Source organism: Hippocampus zosterae, chromosome 5 (genome assembly GCF_025434085.1).
Source record: "Hippocampus zosterae strain Florida chromosome 5, ASM2543408v3, whole genome shotgun sequence".
Lineage (NCBI taxonomy): Eukaryota > Metazoa > Chordata > Actinopteri > Syngnathiformes > Syngnathidae > Hippocampus > Hippocampus zosterae.
The window spans coordinates 5131090-5149653 of NC_067455.1; the positions used below are offsets into that span (position 1 = coordinate 5131090).

Consider the following 18564-nt stretch of genomic DNA (forward strand, 5'->3'; position numbering starts at 1 on the left):
ATGTTACGCATTACCAGTCAGGGTGACGTGGGAAGGAGAGAAGCAACAGAAGGTTGGCAATCGCTCCTTCGCTGTCATTGACCATTTCAGGGACAGCAGTTACTACAGTGGACAGAGAGCATGAAAGAGTTAAAGTACCTGTTAAGTGAAAAAGAATAGTGTCAAGAGTGTTGCTCACAGCCCTGCCCAATGCGAACAATTCAAAAAAGTCACGACACGTATAAAATGCGCCTTCAAAATCATGCTAGCTTGTGCTAGCGTCGGTCAGTTTGTGGTCTTTGTGGAGAGTGGACGTACAAATCGGTTCAACACTTCAGTCTTTTTTCAGGTTTTCAGCAATTATCTTTCAAGTTTGAGTGTTCCAAGAGTAAAACAACTTGTAAAATGTTTTCTGACTGTTTTTGTCACAGTTCAGTCGATCAATACTTCAGAATGAATTGATTTTGGACGTCGCAAGTTCCAATGTTAGCAAAAAGTAAGAGACTATGCTTCGGTGTTTTATTTTTATACACATCAAAATTATGAAGGGAAATGCTTTAAAAGACACAACTGATGAATCTCTCGGGCAGACAAGCAGGAGTTGGGTAAGCTTCTAAGGATTTGTGACCCCTTTGTCCTCTTAAGTCCCCCTTCTGAACACATCCAGATGGTCTAGACTCCAGTTGTCCTCAGGAGCAACTCTACAGCCAATAAGCTAATGCCATTTCGTATATTGTTGTCGACCAGACAAAGCAAATTGTACGAATAATCTAACCACCCCTTGCAAGGAACTGAGGAAGCCTTAACTTGGTGGGAGACTGTGAAAACAGTTACTCTGTAACTGCCTCATTAGAGAGGTGTGACAGTGTTTCCTGAACTTTATTGAGCCAAGGCACTCTTTTCACAGGAAATCTGAAGGCACACTGCCGGCAAAAAAAACTCACAAAAAGTATGAAGACGGAAATAATGGCAATTTGGTCTGTTTGTTCATTTACTAGTAATTTGTTTTAGTGTCTTTCTGTCTGTCCGTCTATAATTATTGCTTTTAAATCCAACCATGAATGCCAATTGGAGCGAAACCTGAAATCGCAGAACTGCAGCTTCACATATACTCTATACTGCCACACAGTGGCAAAGACGGGGACACCAGAAGGAGTAGCACAATGAATTAGACTGCAGCATTAAATCGTGATGCCCAAAATGTTGCATTGTTTACATTCAATTTAATTATGGTGTTACTCTATGTTGTTATTGTTAAAATAAATGATCAATACATCAATAAATTCGGGTAGGCTGGGCTGGAATGGATTACTGGCATTTCCCTTCATTTCAATGGAGAAAGGTGATTTGAGTTAGATGCTAACCTTATTTCAAGACACACTGTTCACACTTTTTTGTGACCTTTTTCTTTGGTGGTGTGCTGGGAGATTTCTCCAATTGAAAATAAAAGCCTCGCTTCAATAAAAGTCACGAAACAATGCTGTACACAAAAAGCTCAACCAATCTCGGGTCAACCAGTATCTCACAGGATGCTAGCTGAGAGTTGTGGACTGAACGGAAGGTGGGAATCGGTTTTTCGGGCAACTCTTTTGTCAAATGGTCACGGAGTCAAGATCAAGCGGGCGCGCCCCCAGTGGCAGGAAATGCCGAGAGGATTACAAAGTACAGCTGATTGACAGCAGATGTGCTTAACAAGGAGAATGTCGTTAAGAAGGAGAACGAGGCTGGGAGGAATGATGGATCACTCGGGGGGTCTTATGACAGCGCTCACACACAAGAACAAGTCACTCGGAGGGGGTTGTTAGCCAGGAATTTAGTGATGCGAAAACAGCTTCCTTTCCTCGACCAAAACTATCTCCCTTATTTCTCCTCTCTTGCCCTACAGCTGTGTGCAGTTACAGTGTGACCCCAATAAAGCGCCCTCCCCTCTACCTCCTGCCCTAATAAAAAGGGATAAATAACTACCCCTCCCAAACTGTTTATTACCCCCTGGGGCAGTAAAAAGCAGCTGTCACGTCTCGCTTCAAAACGCCTGACTTACACCGGACACGCAAAACCAAACAAAAACACACACCCTGCCCCCAGTCTGAGAACACTTAACGCGTACGACATCAAACGCTCGCAAGCGTACGCACAGCTCGTAAAACACCGAAAGGGCTCACCCAAAAGGTGACCGGACGGACAGCGCGTTGCGCCAAAACCTGACGAGATTCCTGCAATAAAGTCTACAGACACACCAGCAAAGTGAATACATGCTGGCATCCATCCAGGCGGCAAGGTACAGGTACCGTGAAAACGTGTTTGCCATCTTCTCAGATTTTCATTTGTCTTCCATCCATCCATCCATCCATCATCTACCGCTTATCCGGGGCCGGGTCACGGGGGCAACAACTTTAGCAGGGAAGCCCAGACTTCCCTCTCCCTAGCTACTTCTTCCAGCTCTCCCCGGGGGATCCCGAGTCGTTCCCAGGCAAGCTGGGTGACATAGTCTCTCCAGCGTGTCCTGGGTCTTCCTCGGGGTCTCCTCCCGGTGGGACATGACCGGAACACCTCACCAGGCAGGCGCTCAGGAGGCATCCGAATCAGATGCCCAAGCCACCTCATCTGGCTCCTCTCGATGTGGAGGAGAAGCGGCTCGACTCTGAGCCCCTCCCGGATGACTGAGCTTCTCACCTTATCTCTAAGGGAGAGCCCAGACACCTGCGGAGAAAACTCATTTCAGCCGCTTGTATCCGGGATCTCGTTCTTTCGGTCACGACCCATAGCTCGTGACCATAGGTGAGGGTTCATTTGTCTTGCATAGTTTATCCCCTTTAATGAATAATAAGATCATCAAAGAAATGTAAATATCAGGCGATCTCTTAATGGTGATTTCAGTCATTTTGGGGGAAAAAAAGACTATTCCAAGCTACCTGGTCCTATGTGAAAAAAGTACTTATCTCTCACGTTAAATTATAGCTTCGCTGTGGCTAATCTCACTTTTTGGGAAAGATTAGTTCATTTTGACCACAGTCAAGCCGGATTACCTCGAGACAAAGAAGTCACTTAAGTATAGAACCCTGTCTGACAAAATAAATCCCACAGCTGACCGAAAAGAACGTCAAAGCTTGTCTTGTGTTTCCAAGAAACATCTGAATGACTTCGCAGGGAATATTCTCTAGTCTGCCAAAACGAAAGTTGAACTTTTTTGGAAGGTTTGTGTCTTGTTAGATATGACATAAATGCAACAAGCTGTTTAAAAAAAAAAAAAGCATCATAACAACAGTCAGCCACGGTGGTGGTAGTTTGGAGAAAGGAACGAGCCCCTCTTGGCCCATCTGGGGCTGCTATTTAACTTCAGGACCTGGACGACTTCCTGTGATTGATAGAAAAATGAATTCTGTTCTTTAACAGAAAACGCTAAGCGAGAATATTCAGCAAATATATTTGAGGACGTCAAACTGAAGCGCCTTTGAGTTCTGTAACAGGGCAACGATCCAAAACAGACCAGCAAGACGATTTCTCAAAGGCCTAATCCATGTCCAAAGTCCGGCCCGGGGGCCAAATCCGGCTCGCGGTCGAATTTCATCCGGCCCTCGGCCCCTGTCATAAAATCAGTGCCGTCTGGCCCGCAGGTTGGGCGCAATGGAACACGTGTTGCATTGACTGAGGTCTCGTAGACTAGTGAGTGATGTTTCATAGAGTACTGCTTCCCTCTAGTGGCTAAATGAGTAATAGCATTCACTAAATGAGTAATAGCATTTAGACACTAGAGGGCATCACTCACGAGTTAACAAGACATCACTCCGTGTTTATATTGACTGATATGTCATATTTCAAATGATCCTTGCAGTTGTGGATATGTGTATCGCTTGTTCATTTCCCTGTTGTTCAAGTCAAAGGTTTTGTGACTATTGAAAAGTCATGGTGATACATTTTATGTTTCAAATCAATCAATTTGCACTCAGGAGACTTCTGTCTAAGAAAAAGTCAAGTGAATAAGCAGTTGCATGTGATATACCTGTTTCAAATGAACCAAAAGAAATTCTTAAGATTGTTGAAATTCAAATAAAAATGGAAATGTGAAACAGACTGGCTTACTAAAATTTGTTGAACAATATTGCTGTTCAATGTCAGCCAAGGTCGGCCCCCCGACATTTTACCACATAAAATCTGGCCCCCTTGGCAAAAAGTTTGGACACCCCTGGCCTAATCAAAGTACGCACTTGAATCCCACTAAAATCTGTGAGAGGATCTTCATGCTGACCACCCTCCCCCAGTGCTGCAGAATAAAGCAGTTCTGCAAGGAGGAGTTGACCAAATCATCTCCACAGAGATGTGGAGAAATCATTGCCAGTTGTTGAAAATAAAAGTGCTTGATATCAGTTCTTGTTGCTCAGGGTGGCCCAACCAGTGGTTAGGTTTAGAGGGCAAGTATTTTTTCACACAGCGCCATTTTGCTTGGAATGTTTTTTTTATTTGGGGAGGGGGTGGGTTGTCTTTGTCTAATGTTTACGATTTTTGGGGGATTATCCTAAATATTCCAGTGAGGGAATTGGGGGGAAAAAAAGAATGTGGAAAGAGGTACTTTTTCACGCCAGTGTATGTCAACGGAGTAGAAACAAACCTTGGGGAGTGAAGTTAGTTTAGTTGCCCAGGGGGTGGCGGGGCCCCACAGTCCAGTGTGGGTTTGATGGATGGCCTACTTTCAAGCAAGAAGAGGAGTGTGAACACTTCTGCATACTTGAGGATATGTCACACAAGGCAAGGTGGGTGATTTGTGCTCTGACTGAAGCAATAATTGCAGCGCAGGTCAAGCACCATCTTCGCTAGCGAGTCAAGAAGTGGGAGGGCTCCTGAAATAAGTCGGGAGCACGATGGGCCAAGAGCGTTTATTTCTCCACCAACGCACGTGTTCGTATAAAGCACCGGCACGATGGTGACGACATCATTTTAGCATATTCACACCGTTCACGTATCCTCTTACACAACTGACGCGCTTCTCTAATGTTCCCACGCAACACATCCGTGGCCTCCGGAAATCCAAACTGGACCACCCAGCAACGAACAAACTTGCATACAGTTGTACCGTGACAACAACCAACATTCATTCATTCATTCATTCATTCATTCATTCATTCATTCATTCATTCATTCATTCATTCATTCATTCATTCATCTTCCGATCCGCTTGATCCTCACTAGGGTCGCGGGGGGTGCTGGAGCCTATCCCAGCTGTCTTCGGGCAGTAGCCGGGGGACACCCTGAACCGGTTGCCAGCCAATCGTAGGGCACACAGAAACGAACAACCATTCGCACTCACACTCACACCTAGGGACAATTTAGAGTGTTCAATCAGCCTGCCACGCATGTTTTTGGAATGTGGGTGGAAACCGGAGCACCCGGAGAAAACCCATGCAGGCCCGGGAGAACATGCAAACTCCACACAGGAAGGCCGGAGCTGGAATCGAACCCGGTACCTCTGCACTGTGAAGCCGACGTGCTAACCACTGGACTACCGGGCCGCCTCACAACCAACATTCATTTGATTTTGGTCGACACTCAAAACTAAATTTTTAGATCAATTTGATTTGGAACAATTCATTCCACGGCCCAAAATGGCCACCCTTATGGAAGACTTCATAACTGAAGAAGGTTTAGGTCCATTGTAACAGTCTCCCCCTACCATATTCGTGCAAGCAGAAGTTAATGACTCTAAAATCAAAGTGAAATGTTCTGAAAAAAAATTAAAAGTACTAAAAAATCAAATGAAGCAAGAGAGGCAACTAGTTGGGACAAGGGAACTATTTTTAACCGCCGGTAGATGATTTAAGATAAGATAAGATAAGATAAGATAAGATAAGAAAAACCTTTATTAGTCTCACAATGGAGAAATTCCCAATTCACAGCAGCAAAGTTATGAAAGTAAGAAGTAGAACAACAAAATATAGGAGCTGCTGGAAAGGCAGCCACTCTCGCGGCGCCATTTTGAAGACAAAATAACAAAAATAACACAAGACAACACATAGGACACAGACAGTCGTTCAATCTTCACCAATTTTCTGCATACACTTTGTTGTCTGAAGCAGTTCTAGATGAAAGAGGAGAGGATCAAAGTGTCCTTTCTCCAGTGGATCAGAGACGTCATGCTGAAAATGTGCACACGTCTGCTACAAGCTAAGTTTTGAAAGCAAACACAAAGCTGTAGCATCCATTGACGAAAAGAGATTAGTTCACTTCTCCTGTCCCACGTAATCCGCTTCAAACTCCAAGCCGCGACTCCCAGCTCCAAATCCGCATCGGCACTCCGCGCCAACGCTCCTTTCTTCTCATCGTGGGCTCCTCAAGACCTCCATCCATCCAGCCGCAGACCGTTCAACAGCACCGATCTCTCCGCTGAACAAAGCGGGGCTGTGAAAAATGCTGCCCATTACAGGCGCAAGACACAAGCGCCCCGGGACTGTCCAGAAACGACAGTATTTATCTGCCGTTTTTTCGTGAGGTTGGAACGGATTAATGGCGTTTCCATTCGTTTCAATGGGGAAAGACGATGTGAGATACAAACGGTTTGAGTCAGGAGCCTGATCACAAAACAAATTAAAACTGGGTAGGCACTAAAATCTCAAGACACCTCTTTTGATGTCAACATGTGACGGGGAAACTGTTTTGACATGCTGATGATCTAAAAATCAGTCTCTTTCCACTGTTGAAACATGTATCAGAAAATAAAATCATTCATTCATTCATGCCCTTCGGTGCACCGTCCCACCCTGTATATTCAGACCAAGCAGCTTTGGATCCGTGTCTGGGAAGAAAACAAAAAACAAAAAAACTTCCCTCCGAGAAAAAAAAAATGCATGAAAGAGGATCACTGCGGTGAGTCTGAGTCAGACCGAAGGAGGCGGAATGAGCTTTTAAAACTTCCCTACACGGTGACTCATCCGCTTTTGTTCCAGACATCAACGAACAAGAGTATATCAAAGGTGGTATCGACTACCCTGATATGATCTGCCCCCTCCTTCTTCTTGTGCGAGACAACCCTCTTACAGTACGCTCGTCATGAATTAAGTCTTTGTAGCCATGAAGAATGTCACGACAATCAATCTAATTACAAACTCTGGAACCGACTGAGGGCTCAGAGGAGCCCGAGAGACAGAAAGCAGCATTAGAGGCCCCGGCCGAGTGAGTTTCCATCTTCACCTAGGTGACCCCGCCATGCATGACGTCCGATTCCCGCTTACATGAGCTCCGATTTGCCGCCCCACACCCCCACCTTTCCTTGTCTTTTCCCCTTTTGACTAATTCCAGATGACGAGCACGTCGGAGGCGGACGCATAGCTGAGGTGCACGGTGGTGTTGCCGGATTGCTTGCAGAAGACTCATGTGGGCAAGCGTGGGCGGAGGAAGTAAACCTTTTAAAAGTGAACTAACTAACTAACTAACTAAATAAACGGCAGATGCGCGTGTGTGTTCTCCACTTTTGGAGGGATGCCAACCAAGCAGTGTGCCTGTTGCAGGGTTTTGGTTTCTGCAAACCGTTTGACCTTTTGACCTTCTTTTTGCTTGAGCATGACAATATTCAATTGTACTCGTACGTTCGTGTAGCCTGGCACAATTTCTCTTTCTTAAGAGCATCTCGTTTTTTTTTTTAATTTTGCATCTCGTTCTCCAAAGAAAACAGAGTGAACAGATGGGCCCTTACTTAGTTTCCAATGCTGTTTCTGACCAACAGGAGTATGCTGTAATGGGCAGCATTTTTCACAGCCCCGCTTTGTTCAGCGGAGAGATCGGTGCTGTTGAATGGTCTGCGGCTGGATGGATGTAGGTCTTGAGGAGCCGACGATGAGAAGAAAGGAGCGTTGGCGCGGAGTGCCGATGCGGATTTGGAGCTGGGAGTCGCGGCTTGGAGTTTGAAGCGGATTACGTGGGACAGGAGAAGTGAACTAATCTCTTTTCGTCAATGGACGCTACAGCTTCGTGTTTGCTTTCAAAACTTTGCTTGTAGCAGACGTGTGCACATTTTCCGCATGATGTCTCTGATCCACTGGTGAAAGGACACTTTGATCCTCTCCTCTTTCATCTATAACTGCTTCAGACAACAAAGTGTAAGCAGAAAAGTGGTGAAGATTGCACGACTGTCTCTGTCCTATGTGTTGTCTTGTGTTATTTTTGTTATTTTGACTTCAAAATGGCGCCGCGAGAGTGGCTGCCTTTCCAGCAGCTCCTATTTTTTTGTTGTTCTACTTCTTCCTTTCATAACTTTGCTGCTGTGAATCTGGAATTTCTCCATTGCGAGACTAATAAAGGTTTTCTTAATCTTAATCTTTCTTAATCAATGAAGCTGTTCAATTTCTCGAATCGTGAGCTACCTTTTCTTCGAGGGAAAAAGCCTTCAGATCCTGCAAATTCTTGCAAAATCATCCTGTATCGGACGACAAGATTTTTAGCTGGTTACTGTCTCAATTTGCTATCATGAACAAAGTTCCGTTTTTTTCAATATCTGCCAAAATGTACCCATATTTCACAATTTCTACAAGGGTGTGTAAACTTCTGAGCACAACTCAAAAGTCAACACAAGCACATGCATTTTAAATCTTGCCCCGCACAAGGTTACATATGCACGTGAGCCATATGTATTAATTTCAGCAACGGAAAAGCAGTACTGCTTTATATCCGATCCAGCCAAAGTGACGTCTCGGGAGCGCCTGGTGACTGACAGTCTTCTTGTCTGTTAACACTTGACTGTCATCGACCTGACTTATACACAACCGCTCTGCACGGATAATATGTGACACGCAGGTGTTAGACGAATTTCTACAGAAACGCAGCTTCAGGTCGGACATTGATTTACTTCTGTATCCCAAAAAAATATCCCACGGCCGTGTCAACTCCTTGTGGCCACTTGGCATTCCATTTGCTACCTGGCATTAACATTTGGTTTTTAAACACATTACAGCAGAAAGCTGCCAGGTAATTGCAAGGTCAAGTATTCTTGCCCCAAGTATTCGGAAAGTATTCTTGATTATTTGCACAGAAGGTGCTAGTTGGCAAAGTGCTGCAAAGTTAGCAACTTTTCTGACCGCTACAGTGAATGTTTATTCCATTCCATCCGTCCGTCCATCCATCCATCCATCCATCCATCGTGCAGTGGTGTCCAAATGTTGTCCTCCAAGGGTCGCACTCGGAAAATGAGATGATGTCAGGGTGCCTGCAACTAACAGTTATTGCAACAATCGATTAACCTGGTGATTATTTTTTCCAGTGTAATCAATGAACCGGACTCATTTTCATTTTCATCCATGTGTATATTCTTAAAAGCAGGACGTTATTTCATAAATATCAGGGGATGAACAGGGACATGAATTAATGATGATTCAGCTCATGGTTTGGTCCGCAAGGACGTAACCATGTTCACCCTCCATGTTGGCACAAATCGATCAACACGTGATTAAACCTCCGCCGCCTGAAGACGCGCATCGCAAAAAATTGCAGGCAGGAAAAATTTTGAATTTGATATCAGGGGTCCATTATGAGGGAAATGGGAAGAAATTAGCTGATCTTTCCAGTGAGCGAGAAAAGAGAAATGGAGGCCATCGCAACGGCCCCTTGCAGCTGAGATGCAAGACAGACATGGAAAAGCTTGTAGCACCCCCATGTGGTCAAAACGTGAACTTGTTCCTTTCCTTCCCCTTCTTCACCTCGACAGCATGGTTACATACATCCACTTGAAAATGTTTTTTTTTTGTCAGATGTAAAGTAGAAGCATATACAAAGGTCACAGCGATGTAAGAGCCTCTCTTACTCAAATCAACTGTCAAATGATGTGCCCCAAAAAGCCCTGTGTGGTCACGTTTTGTCAATTTTGAACATTTATTCAACGCCAGGAAAAACAATGTCGGAAACACATCCATTTCCCACTCTCTTTGTATCCTCCTTTTCATAATCCAACTCTGTTTACAGCAAAACGGTGTTCAATTACAGTCAAGTGGAAAATGTTTTATTTTTTTGCGACCAGTGGGCACTGTCCTTTGTAGTAAAATACTGTATAATTTGTATTTGTTTCCATTGATATAAAAAAGTGTCACATTACATATTGTTCTCACCATCAATTTTCAGAGGAAGTCTGAAGACAGCAGCAGCGTTCTTGAAGACGACACAACTAGTGAGGAGGAGGATGACAGGTACTGTGGTAAATTAACCGCCATACTTATTGTATGTTGTTTGGATGCATGGACTTCCCGTACTTTGTATTGCCATCGACTGCGCATGCGTGAAATGTTAACCAACTGTCTCGGTCTCTTCCCCCACGTTGGTAATTGTGGAACTCGGCGGTCGAATATAAAACAACAGAAAACACGTGTGTCTGCTTCGTCATTCAAGACACCAGAGCACATATACAGAGTACATATGCTGTATATATACATTTAAATATACTGTGTGTGTGTGTGTGTATATATATATATATATATGTGTGTGTGTGTGTGTGTGTGTGTGTGTGTATATATATACACACACACACATACATACAGTATCACAGTGCAGAGGTACCAGGTTCAATTCCAGCTCCAGCCTCCCTGTGTGGAGTTTGCATGTTCTCCCAGTGCCTGCGTGGGTTTTCTGCGGGTACTGCGGTTTAAGCCCACAGTCCAAAAACATGCACGGCAGGTTGAACACTCTAAAATTGTCCGTGAGTGTGAGCGTGGATGGTTGTTTGTCTCTGTGTGCTCTGCGATTGGCTGGCAACCAGTTCAGGGTGTCCTTCCCCCACCCCCACCCCCACTGCTCGAAGACAGCTGGGATAGGCTCCAGCAACCCTTGTGAGGATAAGAATGAAAAAAATATATATACATAAAATCCCCCCCATATATATACAGTATATATATGAATAAAAGAACAAGAAAGAATCAAATTCCAATTTTGGGGGTTGCCAGGTTGTTTGAAATCCCCCTTTTTTAAAGTTTCCCAGGGTTAAAAAAACCCAAACTTTTTTTAACACCTGTATTTAAGCAAGCCACAAGTGACGAATGGAAGACGAACAAGTCTTGAGAAGGCAGCGAGAGAGGGAGAGCATGAGGGAGGGAGGGGGAGAGAGAGGGAGAGAGCCATTGGTTTGAGGTTGGCCAACATGAACTGACGCTGCGCGCATTGAACGAGTGCGCTTGTTGGACGCGAGGCCAGCCGCAGGATCAATGCGCTCTTTCATCGGCCCCGAAAGTGACAAGCTCGGAACGGCAGCGCAAACCGGGAGGCTGAATTTCACTGTTCAGAGTGCTCGTGTGCTTCCCACAAGTCAAACCGGGCATCGGGGAGGAGCATGACCCGGCGGACCTGTTGAGCGGACCGGCCAGCGCGCAAGTTGACGCACACGTTGTGGCTTGAGAGGCGCTCCGAGGGAACAACCTCTGTGACTGCGTGGTCGCGCCTGACACTTTCAGGAGCTGATCGTCGCTTCTCGCTATGATTTAACCACTTTTACACGCTGATTCTCGCTCCTCGGAGTTCGATGTGGATCATCATCACTGAAGGGGACCAACGCCGCTTCCATCACTGTTACCAAATCCCGACCGAGATGCCACTGGGGCACATTCTCACTGGAATTGAAGCGTCTCTGCACTGAGGAGAGCACCGAAAAGTATTTTGGTTTTGTCTTGGCCCCATCAACCGGGAGAGGAACTTTGAAGCGTATCAAAAACATCGTGAGAGACTCAGTTGGTGGTTCTGAATGGAGCTGCGTACATGCCTGCTGTGCATCTTCCTTCTCAAAGGTATATCTTTACATCTTCAACTTGTGCTTCTCTTTGAGAAGGAAAATGATTGATTCAAATATATGAGAATGCTGCATCACATCAAAGTACACAGGAAGCTTAGCGTGATGCACGGCTCAAAGGCTATTTTCAAAATTAGGTGCGATTATATTAAAAAAATAAAAGATTGTCATCTGTTACAAATATGGATGCGCTGCCAAAAAAAAGGGGGGGGGTCGTCTCTTGTTACTGGCAGCTGCTTTCAACTCCATATCTAATTTCCGCTTCACATGTCAAGTTTCAGGGCGGCCCGGTAGTCCAGTGGTTAGCACGTCGGCTTCACAGTGCAGAGGTTCCGGGTTCGATTCCAGCTCCGGCCTCCCTGTGTGGAGTTTGCATGTTCTCCCCGGGACTGCGTGGGTTTTCTCCGGGTGCTCCGGTTTCCTCCCACATTCCAAAAACATGCGTGGCAGGCTGATTGAACACTCAAAATTGTCCCTAGGTGTGAGTGTGAGCGTGGATGGTTGTTCGTCTATGTGTGCCCTGCGATTGGCTGGCAACCGATTCAGGGTGTCCCCCGCCTACTGCCCAAAGACAGCTGGGATAGGCTCCAGCACCCCCCGCGACCCTAGTGAGGATCAAGTGGTACGGAAGATGAATGAATGAATGCCAAGTTTCCTCAACCAAGCTTTGCGGGCATTAGGCATGAGTTAAAAAAAAAAAGGTTCCATCATCAATTCTGGAGAAGGTGATCAAATAGGGTTAGTCGCAGAGGATAAAGAAGATGTGCACAGTTTGGTTCTCTTGGGTTTGGCTCCGCTTCAAGCTTGACTTGAGTGGACGCATGTTGAGCATCACCATTCGCCACTCTCGTTTCCAAGCGGCCATACACGCGTTTGCACCCCGAGCGGGGAAATCAAACAAACGTGCCATTGTTGTCTCAAAAAGCCACGCGGCTGATAAGACATCAGCCAGTCAATCTTGCATTTAAAAAAAAAAAAAAGGAAGTCAATTAGGTTGTGCAAGGCGTGCTACCTGTCTGGACGCTCTGTCTCACACATACACGCACGCTCATACAAAATGCTCAATTTAAAGTTGACAAACGGCTAACACGCCGGTGCAGAGTGCAATCGCAGAGTTTGGAAAACAAACGGTGATCACTTTGAAGGCACGAAGCCGCTTATCTCGAATTTACTTGCTTCTACGTACTTTCTTCTCGCGACATGGCTCGCTCTCATCAGTCCACTGACTGACTTTCATTTTCCGCTGTAGGTGGCACTCGCTTGTTATTTAGGCAGCGGGACGCAGCCTTAACCGTGCCTTCGCCCCCTAGTGGTTGGCTCATTGAGAACGAGCTCGATTGGCTCGGCGGCATGGCTCGAATTTGAAACGTAAATATCTTTGACAACGTCTGGCCAAATTATTATTATTATTTTTAATTATTATTATTCATCCGGGCGGCCCGGTAGTCCAGTGGTTAACACGCCGGCTTAACAGTACCGGGTTCGATTCCAGCTCCGGCCTCCCTGTGTGGAGTTTGCATGTTCTCCCCGGGCCTGCGTGGGTTTTCTCCGGGTGAACGCACACCCTATGGGGCGGCCGGGTAGTCCAGTGGTTAGCACGTCGGCTTCACAGTGCAGAGGTACCGGGTTCGATTCCAGCTCCGGCCTCCCTGTGTGGAGTTTGCATGTTCTCCCCGGGCCTGCGTGGGCTTTCTCCGGGTGCTCCGGTTTCCTCATGGTTGTTCAACTCTGTGTGCCCTGTGATTGGCTGGCAACCGGTTCAGGGTGTCCCCCGCCTACTGCCCGGAGACAGCTGGGATAGGCTCCAGCACCCCCCGCGACCCTAGTGAGGATCAAGCGGTTAGGAAGATGAATGAATGAATGAATGAATGAATATTATTCATCCTGGCAGCCAAAATCGTAATTGAGAGTAGATATTGATTCAAGTGTGTGTGTGTGTGTGTCATACAGTGGTATGTAGGTGAGCGAGCATGCGTGTCATCTTAATGCTTTCAACAGAGCTCCCATGATTCTCGCAGCAGCCACACTCTGTTTTCTCTGTTTCACACACAGTGCATGTGTGTGTGTGTGTGTGTGTGTGCGTACGTGCGCGCCTCTGCCATTCATAAATTCTGCACGTTTTTAATCAAGCCGACTTTCATTCCCACGCACGCCTCCTCTTTCCATCGCCGTTCCCCACGAGAGGGTGACGGATGAGAATAAAATGATCACGATAATGGAGAGACAATCTGCGGTCGGGCGGGAAATGCGCCTGGATTTGAATAAAGGAATCCAACGCCTCACTGGGGGGGGCTTCAATTCAAAAGACATCGAGAGACTGGGAGGGAAAGAGGCAGGCGATGCTTGAGGCGCCATTTTGAAGGATTTGTTGTCTTAAACGTATGAAAAGGCCGAAATGAGATGAATTTCAGGGGCAGCGGTGACTACAGTGGACGGCTTCTCGTGTTATCGGGTTACAGGGTGCAGGAAATACAGAATCTCCAAATACTGTATATAGAACTGAATAAATATTCAAGTAACCAATGAATGTAACTACATTTCCACAACAAATATTGAAGATGGTGTAAATGTTCAATGGGACGTGAAAAAAAACAAAACGCTGAAGTCTCTCATGACATCACCCAAAAATCCGGTTTCACGGGCAACTTTTTTGTCCACATTTTCCCATTAAATATCAGATCAACTCCAAAGCAACGGACTTTCGGCCTTCCATTGCAACGCGTTTGCGTACGTCCAAATAGATTCACGTCAAGATCACTTTTCACACACACGCACACAATTACAAGAGCGCCCGGGAGCCGAGCGTGTGGTTGCAAAGAACCTGGACGCGCTTTGACTCTATAAATGTTTGCAGCCGGTCGCCATGGCGATGGGCGGTCAGACAGACTGTGGTACAATGTCATATATAAACTTCAATTAAAGCATGCGGTGTTGTTCTTTAAGGCGTGGGGAGGTCGTGGGTGGGTGGGGGGGTCGTGGGGGGGGGGGGGTCCTGTGGTATTGAGTGGGGAGATGGACAAAAAGAGGTCCCTTTATGGTTTGGAAGAGGAGGATCAAGGAGACAAAAAGGAATCTTATTGTGGAGAGTTGGGTGTGGATGCAGCCACAAGAAAAGCGCAGAGAGAACCGAAGGGAATAACCTGTTCAAAAATAAACCAAAGGCCCATAAAAGGGAGAAGATTCCACGCTGGTGTTCTCACTGATGAACCAAACCGCTTCGGAACATCTGTGTGGAATCAAGCAGGATGGCTGCGACCCGTCCAAGTCACTTGAGGTTTGGCCGAGTGCGCAGCAGCGCGAGGAGCACGGTTTGGAAGCCGCGCCGGCTTTTGTGAAACGCTGGCCCGCAAGTGCGAGTGGAACGCGGTCGCGAAAACGGGGCCCCCGTATGACGGAAAGCGAAATAGCCCGGCGAGTGATAAAGTGCAGTGAGCAGCTATAAGGAAGACGCGCGTGGAGCTGGAGCGGAGGGACGGTTCCAGTTTGGCCCCACCTGATTGGAATTTGTGGGCATGCGGCGGGCATGCTGGGCGACGTACCGTATCACCGCCGCAGCAGTGCTCAAGGCCGACTTCATCATCGTTCTTACGTATGCTGTACGGTCTGTCATGTCATGTATAAAACCACAGTAGCGGACGCTCACCAGACACTTCATTCAGTACATTCAGGTTTTTTTTCCCCCTCCCCCTACCCAGCGTTTTTCCTTTCTGTATTCTGATTGTAATTTCCCCGTTGCGGGACAAATAAACGATATCTTAATCTTAATACAAGAAACATACAGTGGCTGGAAAAACAAGAAAAGTCTACACACCCCGGTGGAACAGTCAAGTTTTGGCGATATTAAAAAAATAATAATAATTAAAAAAAAATAATAATAATTTGGAATCTTTTTTCCACCTTTAGGTTGACCTATCACCTGTTAAACTCAATCAAAACAAAACGCAACAGTGGTGCCTTGAGATAGGAGTGACTTATGATTTATTATATTTATTGTATATATGGGCGGCCCGGTAGTCCAGTGGTTAGCACGTCGGCTTCACAGTGCAGAGGTACCGGGTTCGATTCCAGCTCCGGCCTCCCTGTGTGGAGTTTGCATGTTCTCCCCGGGCCTGCGTGGGTTTTCTCCGGGTGCTCCGGTTTCCTCCCACGTTCCAAAAACATGCGTGGCAGGCTGATTGAACACTCTAAATTGTCCCTAGGTGTGAGTGTGAATGGTTGTTCGTCTCTGTGTGCCCTGCGATTGGCTGGCAACCGATTCAGGGTGTTCCCCGCCTACTGCCCGGAGACAGCTGGGATAGGATCCAGCACCCCCCGCAACCCTAGTGAGGATCAAGCGGCTTGGAAGATGAATGAATATTGTATATATATAGTATACAAACATACTTATTATGTGTTACTATGTTTATTCACATTAAGCAGTTGAACGCCACTCGCAGATCAAGTTACTCTCAAACTAAACAGAAACCAAAGACAAAACGACCACATAGCTTAGCCTTTCAGTCTACTAGCTTGACGCTAGCGCTAAATAGCATCTTATTGTTGTGCTCTAAACCGAAAAGCAGTAATTTATATATTATTTGAAAGTATTAACCCAGGAAGGCCTTGTTGAGATGAAAAAAAGTTAAATAAATCTCCCTTCCATGACTGTCTTGTCAGGACAATCCAGATCCCTTTCAGTCTCCTAGCTTGACGCTAGCGCGAAATAGCATCTTATTGTTGTGCTCTAAACCAAAAAGCAGTAATTTATATATTATTTGAAAGTATTAACCCAGGAAGGCCTCGTTGAGATGAAAAAAGTTAAATAAATCTCCCTTCCATGACTGTCTTGTCAGGACAATCCAGATTCATTTCAGTCTCCTAGCTTGACGCTAGCGCTAAATAGCATCTTATTGCTGTGCTCTAAACCAAAAAGCAGTAATTTATATATTATTTGAAAGTATTAACCCAGGAAGGCCTCGTTGAGATGGAAAAAGTTAAATAAATCTCCCTTCGATGACTGTCTTGCCAGGACAATCCAGATTCATTTCGGTCTCCTAGCTTGACGCTAGCGCTAAATAGCATCTTATTGCTGTGCTCTAAACCAAAAAGCAGTAATTTATATATTATTTGAAAGTATTAACCCAGGAAGGCCTCGTTGAGATGAAAAAAGTTAAATAAATCTCCCTTCCATGACTGTCTTGCCAGGACAATCCAGATTCATTTCAGTCTCCTAGCTTGACGCTAGCGCTAAATAGCATCTTATTGCTGTGCTCTAAACCGAAAAGCAGTAATTTATATATTATTTGAAAGTATTAACCCAGGAAGGCCTCGTTGAGATGAAAAAAGTTAAATAAATCTCCCTTCCATGACTGTCTTGTCAGGACAATCCAGATTCATTTCAGTCTCCTAGCTTGACGCTAGTGCTAAATAGCATTTTTTTTATCATTTAGATATTATTTGAAACTATGAACCCAGGAAGGCCTCCTTGAGATTAAAAAAAATAAAAATTTCCCTTCCATGACTGTCTTGGTCAGGACAATCCAGATCCCATGCTAAACGTAGTCTGTTTTATAAGTTTTAGTGGCTGAAAGTTTGCCGTATTCACGAGCCAGCGAGCTGGCTGACAAGCGTTTTGCCGCTGCCCGTCTCCTCTCGGCGTGGACGAATGAAGGGCAGACTTGTACTCTTCTCAACAGGGCGCTCACTATGCTCCTCAGCAACACACCCGTCGTCTTTCCTTCCTCCCCTCCAGAGTGAACTCCCTTTTTTGCCCTGCGACGCCGCTACCGCTCGCTGTGTTTAGCCATCCTTTTTCACTCGCTTCCTCCTCCTCCTCCTCCTCCCGTTCCCTGCCAAGCCCGCGCTCCCCAAAACCGAGACAGAAAATATACCACACTCGAGTTGTGAACTCGTGGCTTCAAACCCCCCCCCCACAGAACTCAAAGGATCATGCGTTTTTCTGCCATTAGGACGCATTCGAGCAGAACATACCTTGTGTTTTCTGCAAACATCACGAGCGCTGTCGTGCTTTGCGTTTTTGGCTGCAGTGCATGTACATACAAAGCTTCTAGTCAGTTGTGGTGTGTGGCAGCCGTGTGTCTGTGTGTTTTTATGGATGAAAAAAGTCGTGACTCAGGAAAACAGCCCCCCCCCCCCACCGATATGTTTTTTTTCGTACCATTTATTTTCCAATGGAAATGGCCCGCACCACTCAACAAACAGTGGCTGAGTGTGCCTCCTCCGATTTAAATACAATTCTAGCTATTCAGATCGTACACGAATGCAGATTTGCGTGATCGCTTTGATTCTTTTGAAATGCTCTCAATCAGATTAGAATTAGAATCGATGACTCTACCATTTTTTTTTGCAAAATAATTTCCCCTCCAAGGGCGGCCCGGTAGTCCAGTGGTTAGCACGTCGGCTTCACAGTGCTGAGGTACCGGGTTCGATTCCAGCTCCGGCCTCCCTGTGTGGAGTTTGCATGTTCTCCCCGGGCCTGCGTGGGCTTTCTCCGGGTGCTCCGGTTTCCTCCCACATTCCAAAAACATGCGTGGCAGGCTGATTGAACACTCTAAATTGTCCCTAGGTGTGAGTGTGAGTGCGTATGGTTGTTCGTTTCTGTGTGCCCTGCGATTGGCTGGGAACCGATTCGGGGTGTCCCCCGCCTACTGCCCGAAGACAGCTGGGATAGGCTCCAGCACCCCCCGCGACCCCAGTGAGGATCAAGCGGCTCGGAAGATGAATGAATGAATGAATGAATTTCCCCTCCATTTCTGTTTGTGAATTGATGAATGCTATTTGCTATCGCTAAATCACAAAAAAAAACAAATAAGCAGTATCACACGAGAGGCAGTGATGTT

General features: G+C 46.0%; 1 protein-coding gene across 2 annotated transcripts in view; it reads left to right on the forward strand.

Moving 5' to 3' along the window:
* The first annotated feature begins 11060 nt into the window (after positions 1-11060).
* Positions 11061-18564, forward strand: part of itga10 (integrin, alpha 10) — a 29760-nt gene continuing 22256 nt past the window's right edge. Inside the window, exon 1 of one of the 2 annotated variants that reach the window (XM_052064964.1) lies at positions 11061-11723. In XM_052064964.1, the coding sequence (XP_051920924.1) occupies positions 11681-11723 (43 nt within the window). In that variant the 5' untranslated portion in view covers positions 11061-11680. The remainder of the gene's footprint in view (positions 11724-18564) is intronic. The other variant, XM_052064965.1, reaches the window with a different exon arrangement.